Source organism: Pteropus alecto, unplaced genomic scaffold, assembly GCF_000325575.1.
Source record: "Pteropus alecto unplaced genomic scaffold, ASM32557v1 scaffold155, whole genome shotgun sequence".
Lineage (NCBI taxonomy): Eukaryota > Metazoa > Chordata > Mammalia > Chiroptera > Pteropodidae > Pteropus > Pteropus alecto.
The window spans coordinates 21,880,356-21,896,688 of NW_006438113.1; the positions used below are offsets into that span (position 1 = coordinate 21,880,356).

Consider the following 16,333-nt stretch of genomic DNA (forward strand, 5'->3'; position numbering starts at 1 on the left):
ACACACACACACACAGCTGGCTACTGAGTACTATTTAAACTCTTCTGATCAATTTTTTAAAATTATACTTTATTAGTTTCAGGTGTACAGTACATTGGTTAGACATTTATAGTTTATAAAACAATCCCCCTAATTGCTCTTTCTCTCCTCTGGCTCTACACATAGCTATCACATTACTGCTGACTGCATTCCCTATTCCGTGCTCCCCATCCCTGTGACCATCTATCAACTACTAATTTGTACTTCTTTAACCCTTTACCCCATTCTCCTAGCCCCCCAACCCCCCTCCCCTCTGGCTGTCACCAGATTGTCCTCTATATTTGTTTTTGATTAGTCTGTTCTTTTTGTTCCTTAGATTCCACATTTTATTGCCCTTTCAGAGAACTGTAGGTGGGATCAGGTGTACAGCACACATTAGCAGACAGACGAGTAATGGCTGTTGCTTCTTACTGCCCTTCACCAATGCCGCATCTTTGAGAGGGGAAGCAGATTTTTAAAAAGAATAATTCATTTTATTTTTCAAAATCAAATAAAAATTTAATTACTGATTAGTGGGTTCTTGTATATTGGAGAGATGAGAGACTTTTAGAGGTAAAGGGCAGCAAAAGGAAGATATTATAAAGTTCTGCCTACTTATCTTTTTTTAAAAACAATTGTCGAATAGGTAATACTTTCTCATGGAGTTCAAAAAGAAAAGATAAAAGGCTACACAGTAAAAAGGTTCCTTCTCATCCCATCTGTCAGCAAAAGCTCTGAGGTTTCCAACCCCTACGCAGGTAAATTTTGTTATTATTGTCTTATATATCCTTTTGGAGTTTCTATATAAAGCATACATAAGAAAGCATCAATATACATTCTTAATTTGTCCCCTATAAACAAAAGATAGCAGCCTATACAATTATATATCCTTTTTTCACTTTATGTATTCTGGATAGCTTTTTATATCAAGACATAAAGAGTTTCTCTTTTTTTTTGGTTTTAAAATTTATTCTTTAATAGCATCATGATATTACTTTTTTAGTAATGTACAACATTGATAGTAACCTCAAGTCAACTAGTTGGATAGCTTAAATAACATTCAGTATGCTTGGCTCTGTGCCTAGGATATTTACATATGATAATTAAAAGTGATCCTCATTCTTTCTGCATATTAAGAATCTAAGGTTCAGAGATTACATAATTTTCCATGTTAAAAATAGCATGTACTTTTGAAGCTGAATTCATGTCCTCTGATTTCAAGGCCAATATTAATTGGTAGTCCCCTACTTAGAAGTCTAAATTGACCAAACCATTCTCTTCAGTAGTTGCTTTGTATGATTATGTTCAGTACTGACTTTCCATGTTGCTTGATTGACTGATTAGTTCAGATGGCCAGACTTGTTCCACATATACTAGGGTGACATGGACACAGGAAAAGCTTGGCAGGACTTGAGTTCCTAAAGGTAAAGACTAACAAAGTCCTTTCACTCATTATCATTTTGGTCACTCTTCTTTTTTATCTTTTAGGAATAAATTTAGCTTTTCTAGAATTGGGAAAATATCTAGAATTGGGAGCTTGTTTGATTCTCATGAGGATGAGTCAAATTTTATTTATAAATTTCTGTGGTGCACTGTGAAAGAATATGTGCGACCAGTGCCATGAGGAGAAAGGGAAAGAAGCATGGTGGTAAAAGCACTTAACTGTGGCAGTTCTTCTCAAACAATTTTCTGACCAGGTCCCAGAAAGGAATACACTTGGGCTGGCCACTCAGCAGCAGTCCTGTCCTTGAAAACCAGATCATTTGGGAGGCTACCACTCTAGACTTTGATGGTTCAAATAACCTACCAAATAGGGAGTCCAGTTTTTTATAGAAAATTTGTCAAGCTGTCAACAAATCATATCGAATTATGTTTTATGCACAGTCCTCTCTTGCTCAACCTCCTCTGTTTCACTGCTTCTGATGCCATAAAAAATGGAAGAGCACGAAATAAAGATAATTATCTTTGGGGGGTTTATTGCCTTATATTTATCTTTACAAATTGAATACCCATTTATGCTCTGGGATATCTTTCTCTGGCTGTTTCAGTTTAGTCAATGTGGTTCATATTTCCTTCATTCACATAACAATAATAAAAAGTTAGATATATCTAACATACCATAGATAGGCACCAGTATGCAGAATTACAGAGGGGGGATGCATTTTAGAAACAGAGTCATTGAATTCAAAGGAGAAAATTGTCGTATTCTTAGCAGAAAGTGGCTGAGGCATAGCAAAGTCTAATATATTTCTGACCCTTAGATTTACGGTACCTATCCAGCAGAGCCTACTTCTTGAACTCAGTTTCCTTCATGAAGAATGACTTAACAGGCTGCCTACGGCTTCTCTCCATAAGCCTGTGAATAGATGACAGCTCCTGGCACAGTTTCACTTCTAACCTTTTTTCAGGGCAGCCTGTCCTCCTATCCAAGTCTATTTGAAAATGAGCACTTATGGAATTTAGAGTTTTGACAGTGTCTTGTACTTACTGGTATTGAATGAACCCTCATGTCTCTTTTTGGGGATTGCTTTGGTAATGATACTGAAAGTAAAATCATGGAATCGTTAGAATGAAAGATAAGTACATACATTGTACATGTACCTTGTTTTTCACCTAGCAAATGTGGAAAATACTTTTCTATGTCATTCATCATGTTGAAACTTGCTTTTTGGTCACTCTTCTTTTTTATCTTTTAGGACTAAATTTAGCTTTTTTAGAATTGGGAAAATATACTAATAATAAAATCACAAAAATCATAGTGCAATAGAGAGATGTCAGTAATAACTAAATGCTTCATTTTCTGAAGTGCTTTCTATGGAATGTAAGTCACAGTAAGATACTGAATAAAAATATTGTTTCAGTGTTTTCTGAATTTAGATTAAGATTTTTTTTCTTTATCATTAAAAACTAATGGAATGGAACACATGAAAGGTTTGGGGTGTGTGTGTGTGTGTGTGTGTGTGTGTGTGTGTGTAAAGATGTGTCATGACTAAAAAAATGTTTAAGGAATGATTTGAGCTAAAAAATGAAAGGCTCCTGGGTTACTTAAGCAATACTTAAAAGGCTTCTACAGAGAAAGGTGAGCTTTCTTTCTACGAAAAAGAAAAGAGCCTTTGGTTATAGTCTGTGGGATTATATGAAGATTGTTAAAAATTAAATTTTCCATATAAACTTGGGCTGATAGATTGGTAGTAGGGAAGGGGCTGTATTGGATACTATGAGAATTTAAAGAAATATGTGATTTTTTTTCTCAAGAAACTTCTCATTTATTTGGGCAGACAAGACAAAACACAGAAAATAGTTAACGCCCATAATGAGATAGAGAAGTTCAGAGAAAAGGGAGGTCAGTATGGGCCAGTATGATTCTAAACTGGGATAGGGGTAGGGTAGCATGAGAATAACTAGAAATGTTTTAAAATACACATGCTTGAGCCATTTTATTTTCCCCTCAAGATTCTAGGGGGTCTGGAAGGCAAAGCCAAAAGCACATTTAGGCATCTGTACTTTGATAAAAGATAACTGGGCAATTATATTTCTGATATTTCTACCATTTTCTTCCTACTACCTGCTGAGTGAGAACCACTGGACTGGAGTGAAAGAGTGGTTGTGTGTAGCAGATACACAACAGGGAGAAAAACCAAAGCAAGCAGAGGAGTTTGGTCACTTTGGATAAGAGAGATAGGTAGGTAGGTGGATGGATAGAGGGATGATTGATAAGTAAATAGGAAGCAATTTAAATTTTTATGCACAATGTCACCTCTTAAAAATACTGCTTAGGGTTGGGTCATACAGTAGAGAGGTAATAGAGTGCATTAGTGGACCTGATGTTATGAAATTTTTTAGTTGTAAGGAACTTTTTAACTCTAACCTTCTTGTATAAGTAGAAAATTGAGGATTTAGAGAAGTTAATTGTTTTATCTAAAACAGTTTATGTCAGAGCTAGCCAGTAAGCTAGTGTGTAATCCAAGCATGTAGTGATGAAGACCTGAGCAAGGTTGGTGTTTGGGAATATTATCATGTTAAGTCCAGATAAAATACATGTTTACGAAGAAAAACCAATAGGTCTCAATCATCCATTAGTGTTTTTAAGAATAAAGAAGTAATTAAAGGCTCCTTACCATTTACACATTGACTCTTTCAGAAAGCTTTAAAAAACATCTTTCTAAACTTGGACTTATCCTTTAAGAAACTGCTTCTAGAAGAAAAGTGGCATGCGCTTTATACGGTATCTTATAAATGACTTCGCTTTTTCATTATATTATTATAATCCCTCACTTTGAGGAGTCGAACTTTTTTTGCCTGCTAAAAATCTCGATTTAATTCTTGTCTGAGAAAGAAACAGTAATGAATTTCATGTTTTTCAGGTAACTAAGCAAGACAAGAACCTCATAAAGCCTCTTTATGATCGATGCAGAATTATCAAGCAAATATTGTCAGCGCCTTCCCTTATTCCAACAATTGTAAGTCAGGATGCTTGCATTAACTAGAAATCTGTATTTATGCTTTGTATTGGTGTTTAGTTAGGGAGGCAGCACTATGAGAGTTATAAAGGGTCCTTCTTGGCTGCTAACAAGGCGAGTTATTTTCAAAAAGTAGAAATGTGGTCTCCATCAACCTCAGTACTATACTTAACAGTGGCTGATAATTAAAATTATTGTGAAACAGGAATATATAGTGGTGTTTTTTTGTTTTTGTTTTTTCGCAAATGTATTTTTGAAGGCAGTTTTAACATTTTCTTCCATTGCTTGGTTGAGTAGAACAAATGATGGATTTCAGTTTGGCATTATCTAATTTACAACACAGCTAGATAAAATATAGCCTTTCTATTCTGTTATTTTATCTCCTTTCCTAAGAAAATTGACAGTATGTTACTTGATATAATGCAACATTTGTTTTTGATACCATTCAGCCATCACTGTACAAGATATAAGTAGATTCATTTCAATAGAAAATATGAATACTAAAATTGAGTTAGACTACTTTTAATAAAGAATGATTTACAAGAATACAGAACTAGAAAAGCACCACAAATCCTACTCCATCAATATTCAACAGTCACTTGTTCAAGATAGCAATATAAAAAGGAATAAATATTAACAAATATAAATTTAAATATACTTGAGTACATTTACACTTTCACAATTTTAAAGACAAAGACAATAGTGATTCGTAATCTTTGACATTTTTCCATTAAGGAAGCATAATTTAAATTGGGGTATGATTTTCGGATTTCCTTGCAAGAAAATCTTTTGGTTGTGATAAGCATTACCAGAACAAGTTAAAGAGTAACTCCATTTTGCTTTGGCCTCAGTAGGGCTCTTTCCTGAATCTGTCAATTTTCTGAGTACCCTCTGTATCTGAATGTGGCCCACAGCAGGACCTGCTTTGGGGTATTTCTGGATGACAAAAGGTATCTGTAGTCCATCTGATCCCAACCCACATAAGTGTTATGAATCTGGGACCTAGAATGTCTGGGTAAAAGAAATTACTAGGCAGGGCAGCCCAGACTGGACTACATCTTAGATGTCTCTGCCGCCTTTGGCCCAGTAAGCAGAAATGAACTTGGTGAATATTTTAGCCCAGCATGGGTATCTCTTGGCTCACGAACTTCTGCAAGTTTTTTGATGCAACTGAGGAAGAGTTCCTTTTGGCTGCTTCCTTTTTGGTTCTCAGTAGGCATAGGGCTCACCTACTGTTTTCATGGCATCTTTTTATGGTTCCCCATCCTGTTTTTGCTTCCATGAGAGACATTTAGCATTTTGTGACTTTATTTAACTCTGCCTACGATAAGCAGGAGGAAGAGGACTCTGATGAAGACTGTCCACAGGGAAGCCAACAACCTTCTTTGCCAGATCCAGCATCTCACCTTCCTGGTGGTGATCACCTAACCTACTCTAATGAGGCTGAGCCTGTAAGGGTCCTACTACCAGATGAAAAGAAAGAAATCAAACAACCAGCCCTCTCCATGTCCAATTTACACGAGGCCACCATGTAAGTGCGAATCTTAAGTGTAGCATCATCTTTTAACACCTTCTGGTCTGTAGTACCTTATATGTACATACAAAATTCAGAAGAGCTATTAGACTCTAAAAATGCTATCTACCAGAAAGCCTTAAAAGCATAATCCGGTTGTCTTCTTAACTGGAGAATTGAGAAGATGATGCCATGAGGAACCAAGCCCAATGAGGTCCTAAAGATGTCATAAATGCTAATATTCAGTTTGCTACAGATGCACATCTTTTCAGCAGGGCCTGGCACCAGTCTAACTCTTGGCAGTTTGTGAAGTGAAGCTGGCCTTTGAAAATGCCAGACCAAAGGAATTGAGATCCTGTGTGGGTCAACAGTTATCAGGGCCTTTATTCTAGTCTGTGCCATTTAGATAAGATAGTTTCTCCCGGTTGGGAATCCCCTTGGCCTTAAGTAAATGAGCCTCCTTTTGTTTCCTAATGGCCCTTCAGTCAGGACCTATTTGGGATTTTCATTAGCATTATCATTATTGTCATTCAGTAGCTGGCATTTCTCTTGATCATTTGGCTTTCCTTTGGTTTGTACATTACAGGCCGGATTATGAGATTTCCTTTAATGTATATTATGGTAAATGTATGCCCAAGATAGGGATGGAATCCCTACAAATATATGAGGTGAAATCAATAATTAAATTGTAAGTTGAAATTTTAGTGTCCTTGTGGAATCAGTTGGTACCTTGATTTCAGCTCATAGAAGAGTGACCTATTTGGAAGCAGAAAATTAATCTTTCTTCCTCCCTCCCTTCATCTTTCCCTCCCTTCCTCCCTTCTTTCATTTATTTGTTGGTTAGTTGATTGGTTAGTTCTAAAGCAGCTGTTCTGAACTTATTTTAAGTGTTGGACTTTTCGGAAACCAATGGAATTTTTTTTTTTTTTAAATAGAATTTCAGGGAGTTCACAGAGTCTCATTCTCTGAAACCATACACTAGTTCCCCAGATAAAAATTCTTGCTGTACAGTGTGATTTTTCTCTCTCGTCTTAGTTGAATGAAGTGAGTAGAATTTTCAATGTAGTTTTCTTTTATGTCTTTGTTTCATTTCCTAGGGGTTTGCCATTCTCCCCATACTCTAGATTAAGGGTAGAATTTTCTTTAAAATCTTTTCCTCTTGTGCCTCCATCTTCATTCTATCACCAAACACTATGACTGTTCTTTCCAAAAATCTTTCTTGCTCATGAATTCATATGGCTTTTATCTTCACCACTTTTATAATGGATTCAGTTTATTTGCCTCCTGTCTGTCCTCTCTCCTTTCCTATGACATTGTTTTCATCAAGTAACTTCCTCTGCTTATGTGCTCCTCTATGGTCAAGCTCTATATGTGCCATACTGATTCAAAGACACCTTTTTAGGAAGAACACTTCTGCCTAAATATCATAATATGCTTTTGCTGAACACATAAATCTGTTCACGATCTCTCAATTATCTCAGAGCTCAGTAATGGCAAATATATATTTTACCTGATATAGGCCTGTACTTCTTGACCATCTCCGAGAAACTAGGGCTGACAAGAAGAGACTTCGGAAAGCCTTAAGAGAATTTGAAGAACAGTTTTTTAAACAAACAGGAAGGTAAGTGTGGGTGGAGGTATATTTTAAGTTAATATTTCCTAGAGAACTATTGTTAAATATGAGCTAGAATTTTTTGAGGAACAGTGATGTTATACAAGATGTAAATAATTTCCACAGTGACTTAGACCCAGGATTTGTCTAATGCAACATTCTGTTAATGCCATTAGTTAGGTACATTTTATGGGAGGCTGTAGCTATCAAGTATGAAAAAAAAGGTTTGAAAAATAAAGGATGAACTCCCTAAATCCCTAACTTTAAATAATAAATATCGCTGTAACTATTCAGTCTATCTAAATCTTTAAAAAATTGATTTTTCAGCCTACATAACTTCTTTGTTCTTGGTTACTTAGTTCCACAAGTTATTCCCTAGTTTATTAAATAATTCTTTCTTTCCATTAAATATATCCTTTAAACTTCAGGATACTCTTAGTTATTTTATTTTAGGATTTGGTCAAAAGTTCATAGCTATTCTTTCTATCCCTTAAATATTTAGCTTAATCCTCCATTTGTCCTTTCTTTTTCTATGTCAACTCAAGTGTCTCATTCTGCGCTCCATTAGTTTTCTCTAAATTTTAGTGTATCATCAACACAACAAATATATATATATGCATATATATATATATATGCATATATATAGTATATATATAAAAAATCATGAGATAAGGGTTAGTAATCTACTTCTGGAAGAGACAATGACAAATCTCTTAGCTATTCTGAGCCTGTTTCTATGATGAAATAACTGGACTTTCTGGGATGCTTTGGAAGCATAGCTGTTATATGGGATGTCAGTCTTAAAAATAATAATAGTGGATATAATTTTCCAAAAGTCACAGTGTTGCCAAGTGGGGAAGAAAACGGACTGGCATGTGAAGGAACAGCAGTTCAAAAGTCACAGAGTTATTAAGGTGGCAGAGGTGGGAGTCAGTGATGCACTGGCTTCTCGGTATTCCTCTTCATCTATGTATTTGCCTTTCCTGAATGGCTTTCATTTCAGCAGACTGAGGGTTGCCCTGATGGAGAGAGACTATTTTCTAAAGCATCTTAAAAGGTTGGTCTACTCACCTCTTAGGTCAGCAGCTTTTTCATTTCAGTCCTTCAGGGCTGTTCACTAGGACTGGACCTAAGTCAGAAACTTTTTGCATTCAGCAAATAACCCACCTAGTTTTCTGCCTGGAATTTTTCTTTCCAGTTCATTGCTACAAGTCCAGGTTACTTACCTTTTTGCTGATATTAACTAATCTAGTAAGGATGTTGTGTGGCTATTAAACTTAGTATAAAACATAATTTCCTGTTTTCTTTTTCCATTTCTATTTTTTCCTTTATAAAATTTCCATACAACTTTTACATTTTTACCTATCTAAACCCAGGAGTCTGTTTTAAAGAGTTTGAGAACTTCTCAGTGTACTAGTAGTCCTGCCTAATGGATCTGCCATGGTACTTGGCATGCCTTCCGACATACAGGGAAGTGCTACATACAGTATTCTACTTCAGCTGTGAGTCCTAAACCCATTTCAGATATGTCTATATTTGACTGAGGTTGTATGCCCTCTTGTGGTAATACACTTACACTAAATGCGAAAGTGGTGATATGTTACAACCAAAAATAAATGGTTGAATGGCTAGGAAATATGGATCTTAATCTTGTTTTCTTAAGACATTTTATTAGGAAGACCTAACTATCCATAAGGTAAAATAATCATGCAAATGGCTTACTAAAAATTTTAAGGTGCTGTAAATGTTCTTATATTTACTATACAAGAGGCATAATCATATAGATTTGACATTAACAATTATGAGTCAGGAATTATGCTAAGAAGCACTTTAGCATGTTTTATATAATGGGAAATTGCTTCAGGAGATACTAGAAAAATTTTTTATTCTGGTCAATGCACTCTTGTTTATTAGGAAAACAGAGTATGCAGGGAAAAGTTACATAATGGATTATTCATGTTTCCCAATAAATTAGACCATTTCTTCACTTAGATTTGTGTATAAAAATTAAAGTGGTTTTTAGACACTCAGTTTGATAAGTCTGGGCCATAGTACAGAATGGAGGCAAAGGAATTATGTTATATAATTTAGACATTTAAGAGGAACCCTGCCTATAGATTTGTGTACCATTCTGAGTTCTGTACTAAAAATTGCAGGGCAGTGAATAGTGGTACAACACGAGTAGATAACTACATTTTTAGGAATAACCTTTTTTTATTTGTAAGAGATATAACTTTTATGATACTGGGAAAGTAGAAGGGAGCATACATAAGACATTAAATATTTGATTTTTATCCATTTTCAGCCATACTGATATTGAAGAGTATTTATGTTTATATTCAGTAGCAATTGTGGTGACTTCATCTGTTTGCTACTCCTTGTATTTCAAAGTCATAGGTGAAAATGTTTTAAAAGCAATTAGCTACCTTATCAGCCAAGGAGCAAAAGGCTTCTGAGATCCTAAAGCAATTGTTGCCCTGTAGACTAAAGAAAATGTCCTGGCAAGATATTTTTGTTGGAAGGCAAATGGTTTTAACTCCAGATGATGCCTAATTGTTGTTCAAAGTAAATGGCAAGAACATTTAGAATGCATATGTATAAAAATCTATTCACTGTCTTATGTCTAGTCTTAGTAGAATGAGATGTAAAGAGAACCACTGAAATTAAGACTCATAAATTACTTCAATCAAGGAACTTCTCAGTGATTCTACTTACTACACATTAGCAGAAACAGGTATAATTACAAGAAAACCTGGAAATATTTCATGTTTGTAAGGTAGCTATTGAACTTTTTTCTCCGATCACCATAAATTTATAAATTATTTTTGTTAATATGATTTCTGTAGTATTTTTACTTGATATTTTAAACAACTATCACTATAAAGGTGGAACATTCTGCATAGGCATGGAACTGTGGCATGGATAATGGGGGAATGACAAGACAAGGAATGCCTGAGGGTTCTGTTTTTTTCCTCTGACCTTTTCACTTGCCATATTGTTATATGCACTGGACCATATATTTGCAAAACACCTATGACACTCAAGTTCTTGAAGGGTACTATTATGTAGAAATCTACTAACACATGGAAGAAGGAATGAATGAAGGTGAAAGGGAAGGTGAAAAAGACATGATACAAAAACTAGGTGGAAACTACTTCCCTGTACTTTCTCAAGTAAGAATTATAAAATGATTTATAATGACTTGATTTATTCTGAACTAATAGATGGTATTTTTTGTTTTGCAGAAGTCCACAAAAGGAAGATAGGATACCAATGGCAGATGAGTACTATGAATACAAGCACATAAAAGCCAAACTGAGACTACTAGAGGTCCTAATCAGCAAGCAAGATGTGGCCAAAACTATCTGAGGTTCAAGAAATATTTGTGATCACTTTCAAGATAAAGTTTATTTTCCTCTGCCACTCTTGCTAAGTAAGTAGTTTTGACATACCAAAAACTGAAGCACTTTAGTGGTAGTATTAGCTGTTTTTAAGAAGGGATGGCAAATCTAATTATAAATGAAGAGGGATTTAAAAAGGGTGGAAGTACAGTAACAGGATAATTGGAAAAAAAATTCAACTTCCTCCATGCCAAGGAGAAAACATTATAATTATTTTGGAAAACATCTCAATAACACATAGCATCCACTTGTTCAATGGGCCACTTAGTAACGTCTATTTAGTGTCCAAAGATTGCTTATGTTGATGTATGGAAAAAAGCATGATTCAAAAACTTAAGAGGAGGAAAATAAACTCTTCTTTTTACATAGGAAGGAATACAGATAGTAAGAATGTAATTTATCTGAAACTTATAATAGATTTTTAAGTAATAAAAAAAATCTACTACCTTGTCCCGTCTGCTAGACTTTCAGTACCCTAAAATATACTAGAATGTGTCACTGCTAATTTTTTATTTCTATATAAAAATAGTACATTATTTTATCTGTTAATTGAAATTTTACATTTCTGATTACCAAAGTTCATTCTGATAGCATGTACTTTGTGAATTATCTTTGTCTATAATTGGCAGATGTTTATATTAAAATAAAATATTGTATTAAAATTTGAAAATAGGTATTTTGGATAGATAAGTGTCTGCAGTATATAATTTAATGTGATCATAGTTATGATTGCTAATCTTTTTGTTTACTATAACTAAGATTATATAACTATTTTTCCATTGGGAATATGCATTTTCTTAATGTTCCAAGGTCTATCTTTTGTTAAGTCAAAAAACCTTCTCATGAGCTATAGCTATTCGTCATTCTGTACAAAATGAAAGGTTTGAAAATTGTTTGCTATGATACCTTGGAAAAGAAGCCAGAATATTTTATTTGCTTCATCAACTTTAGTGTATATTGTTTTGTTATTTTATACTAAAACGTGTTTATTTCTGCTTTTGTAAAAGTAAAAGGTTGACATTTTCTCTTGTACCAACCATGTTTGTATTTCTATTTTCTGTAATGTTTAAGCATGATGTAGAACAAATTCACATTTTCATATAGTTTGGATGGGAAGAATATTGACTATTTCAGAGGCTTATTGTTTTCTCTGTATTTACCTGATATTTTGTAACTTTTATGAATCAGAATAATGTCCTTCATAAATTTGTTTAAAGTCATCTACTTGTAACAGGACAGATACACAACTATTTGAGGTTTACAAACTACATCTTTGATAAGGGAAATGGTTTCGTGACATGTATACAATTGCTATTAAAATGTAACTATATTCTATATGACTGTAAATATTTTATACAACAATACAAATAAAATATTTTTCTATTATATTTATTATGTTGAAACACAGTAGTTGTTTCCTGTTAGCTAATATAAATAACATAAATAACACTGTCAAACAACAAGTTGGAAGTGCTGACAATTCTAGGCTTCAAGATTTAACTCATGCTGCAATTACACCCTTTCATGCGGTTTGGAGTTATCCCAATATTTGTTCAGTAGATTAAAATGAATGCATATTCAAACACCATTTATAAGCCATTATTTTGTATTTTGCTAAAGCAGTTTATATAATTGTTTTGTTATGTTTGGCATAAAGGAAAAATAAAAACATTGCAGCATCTAGGCAATAAAGTGTCAGAATGTAGAATTTAGGATTAAGTAGTGGAAAGGGTAGGGAATAGGAAACACTAAAACGGCTCTGAATGAAATTTGAAAAGCGGCAGTTTGCTTTTGGTGATAGCGGCATGTGCATGCTTCAGTGGAAAACATCTGGTAATGAAAATGGACGACAGAGAATCAATGCTCCTAAGGGAAAGAAAGGGACTGCATAAGAAAGTGGGCATTAACGTCCAACACTGATATTACAGGTTTTGCAGCTGGGATCTTTCTTTGCATTTGCAGTAGACAAACTCATGAGCTGATGACCAGTGATTTCTGCCACGGTGCCCAGAGAAAGATCCACAGGGTCAGTATAAATGACTTCTAAAATGACATCCTGGGCATGGTGGTAAACCAGCACCCCATCTTCTTCTGTGCAGGTCAAAAATTTATTATCCTTGGAATTTAGTTGAGGAAGGCGCTGCTTACAAAATTCATCTCCTGGTGATCCCACAGGAGCAATAACAAGAATCACATAATGATAAGCAGTGTACATACAGTAGAAGTCCCCAAAGTATAAGTTAGTGTTGGGGTTAAAAAGTTTTTCTGCTGCTATCTCAAACCTGTATCTTCCATAGGGTGAATCCTGGGGCGGCTTCCCAGTATTGAATTCAGTGCTGCAGCTGAAGAAAATGCCTTCTAATTTTCCACTGATAGGAGATCCATGGCTACCACTGTTATCCTTGACAGAGGGCTGCATAGCATTCCCATGATGTTCTCTGCAAGAGAAAAAAATGTGCAATGCTTGGTACAACAGTGGTAAAGCTATTGATTTATAGATTTGAGTAGGCCTAAAAGTCAACTGTCTGCTATTAGAAGTTGGAATGCTCATCCTATTATCACATCAAGGAGAATGTATCTTTGACATTATCTATAGATGGCTAAGTTCTAGCCTTGACCTTAAGCTAAGGATGTTCTGTTGCAAACCTTGGAGGTCTTTAACATAATAAATTTCCTGGTCAGAAAAAACAAACTAATTTACATGGATTTTACAACTATCATGGAAAATTCAACAAAAATAGATTTACTTTTTAGTAAATAAAACAACTTTCATACTAGTATACTGGAATCAACCGTACAATATATACAATAACTTTTTTATTTTCCATGTTCTCTCTCTATCGTTTTTTCTTCTTGGAAGAATTTTTGAAAACAGATGAAGCAAATTTTAGAGTATCTAAGCACCTGAAACAGACCAGTTCCCGCCCAAAGAACAGAGAAAATCAGAGAAATACTGACCTCCAGTGGTCACCTAAAATAGACACTGGCAATATTCCAAAAATCTAAACCTAATACCAAGATGTATTTATTTATTCTATTGTATTTCTTATTAAAAAAAAAAAAAAAATAGCAATAGTGGATCTTTTTTGTTTTTAAATTGTATGCTTAAATATAAAGAAATACCTTTGTTGGTGAGTATATACAGTCATTTCCATTCAACAATATTGACAAATACAATAATTTGTGTTGTATCTCTGTACTCTAAATTAGGTGAATGGCATCCACCATGAATTATATGGACTCAAAGGTAGATAATTTACCAGATAAAAGAATTACGGACAAAACTCAGTATTCATAGGATGGATATTCAAGTATAAGGCAAGAAAGTTTTCACCATCAAAATATGTAAAAATATATAATATTGCAAAGCACTTCATTTGAACAACACAGATGCCTAAATTCATTTCTCTTTCTATGATTCCTTTTGTATTTTCCACAGCTTGGAGCTGATTTAAATCTGGAACCGTGGTTTTGATTTAAGAAAAACTAGAGCAGAATGAAATAACAAAGTTTCCTAAATTTCTTTCACATACAATCCTGTCAATTTACGAATCTTTAAGAGTTTAAAGTGAAACCAAGGCTTTTAAAAATGACAAATTATAGGAATTACTGTGTAAAAGTTTTAGAACCTATATAGGATTTATCATTTTAAAAGGCTTAGTCTCACTTTAAAAAACACATCTGCCTATTTACTCTCCTGAAATTTTCTTCTACAAATGTGAAAGGACTGTAAATACTAAAAATACCTGTGGCATAAAATTCTTTTGAATTCTTGCAAACTGCTCCTGGGATAAACAGAGGCTATCTTATAAATACTAGCTGAACACTAGAATTCAAAAGTAAACAAAGTAGACTGTCCTTGTGAATAATTAATCCAAGATAATGGCTGAGAGATTTCTACTTAGGTGAAGCCTGAAAATCCCACTGGATTCACCATAATATTTCAGGAAATAATCACTCTTATATTTTTTCATTTTTAATGTTTTAAAGAGATCCACGAGAAGAGAAAACTCAGTAGCCGATATGAGACAGAAGGTACTGAGTTACTGAGAATTAGAGGAGTACGTACATGAAATGTTCACCAGTCTAAATCCTAGAGATTTAAGATCTTTCACTCAAATAGACAGGAATTGGTATTACAACAGATTACAATAAGGAATCTGAAGAAATGGAAAAATCCCCTGATCTGACTTTTTCCACTTAATTATTCTAGGAAATAAAATCAGAGTATAATTAATTATTTTAAAAAGAAAACTAAAACTGCTATTTCACAGAATTAGAGTCAAGGAAAATCTAAGTTTAGAATTTGGGATGGCATTTAGTAAAGCAAATCACCAAATATATAGATATATTTGTACATAGATATATATATTTGATTCTTACCGAATATAGTCAAAATATTCTTTGTGCTGATTACGATAAAAAACAGAAAATTTTAGCATCCGTCCTGCAATCACTTCAGCCTTCTCCAACAGTTGTGTTAGATGAACTTTTGAATAGTCTGAAATAAAAGAAGTCTGTTATTAAAAATATATTATCAAAAGTACCAACTACATGCTTAATAAATTGAAGATTATTAAAATTCATCTTAGCAGGAAATTACATTTAACAAAGAAAACATTGTCTTTGTGTGGCACATTTTTTTCTACAAAAATATTTTTGTTATGGTTTATGGTTGTTTTTTAGAATACTCTTGCATTTTTTTCACTCTTTGAAAGATCCTGAAACAAAAATGTGCAATAAGGAATAGAGGCTCTGCCTAACTCAAGTATTGTCCTTCTGCACCATACAAGCTTTTCTTCAATCAGCTGATAAACTGAGTAAAAGAAGCTTATAACTTGCAATCAAGAGCAAATAGAATTTAAAGGAGTAGCAATAATAATGTTCACTTAATTTACTCCCTAAATCTATGAGATTGGCAAGGTAGATTAAATAGAACCATTTTAATGATGTAGAAGTTGTGACTTGTCACAGTGTAATGATTTGCCTAAAGTTTCTACAGTTAGTATCTTAGAAACTAGGTCTCTGGTCCTGAGTTGATGGTTTCTGGGTACACAAGACTGTTGAAAGTCTCTAAAGCATGTCTTAAAGTAACCCTATCTTTTACCAACTTTTTGTTTTGAAATTGAGGATTGTTGTCAAATTCCCGTGTAACAGAATCTGAGCAAAAAAATTTGGTCTAGAAAAATTATAAGACTTTCCAAATAAAAGCAACCTAATTGCATTGCTCATGGTTTGTTTACCCACTGCTTCACTGGCTCAACAAACATTTCTTTAGTTAGAACATATGATTTACCAGGTACCATTCGAAATTAGATGATCAGGTTAA

The 16,333-nt window shown here is 34.0% G+C and overlaps 2 protein-coding genes across 2 annotated transcripts in view; one reads left to right on the plus strand and one right to left on the minus strand.

Moving 5' to 3' along the window:
- The window catches only part of FAM13C (family with sequence similarity 13 member C), a 118,086-nt gene extending 105,694 nt beyond the window's left edge, over positions 1-12,392 (plus strand). Inside the window, exons 12-15 of the mRNA XM_015592184.2 lie at positions 4,383-4,478; positions 5,813-6,009; positions 7,511-7,612; positions 10,849-12,392. Of these exons, the coding sequence (XP_015447670.1) occupies positions 4,383-4,478; positions 5,813-6,009; positions 7,511-7,612; positions 10,849-10,972 (519 nt within the window). The 3' untranslated portion in view covers positions 10,973-12,392. The remainder of the gene's footprint in view (positions 1-4,382; positions 4,479-5,812; positions 6,010-7,510; positions 7,613-10,848) is intronic.
- PHYHIPL (phytanoyl-CoA 2-hydroxylase interacting protein like) overlaps positions 12,200-16,333 on the minus strand; it is a 50,755-nt gene continuing 46,621 nt past the window's right edge. The window contains exons 4-5 of the mRNA XM_006915611.1: positions 15,388-15,505; positions 12,200-13,442 (exon numbers count right to left, since the gene is read on the minus strand). Coding sequence (XP_006915673.1) covers positions 12,908-13,442; positions 15,388-15,505 — 653 coding nt within the window. The 3' untranslated portion in view covers positions 12,200-12,907. The remainder of the gene's footprint in view (positions 13,443-15,387; positions 15,506-16,333) is intronic.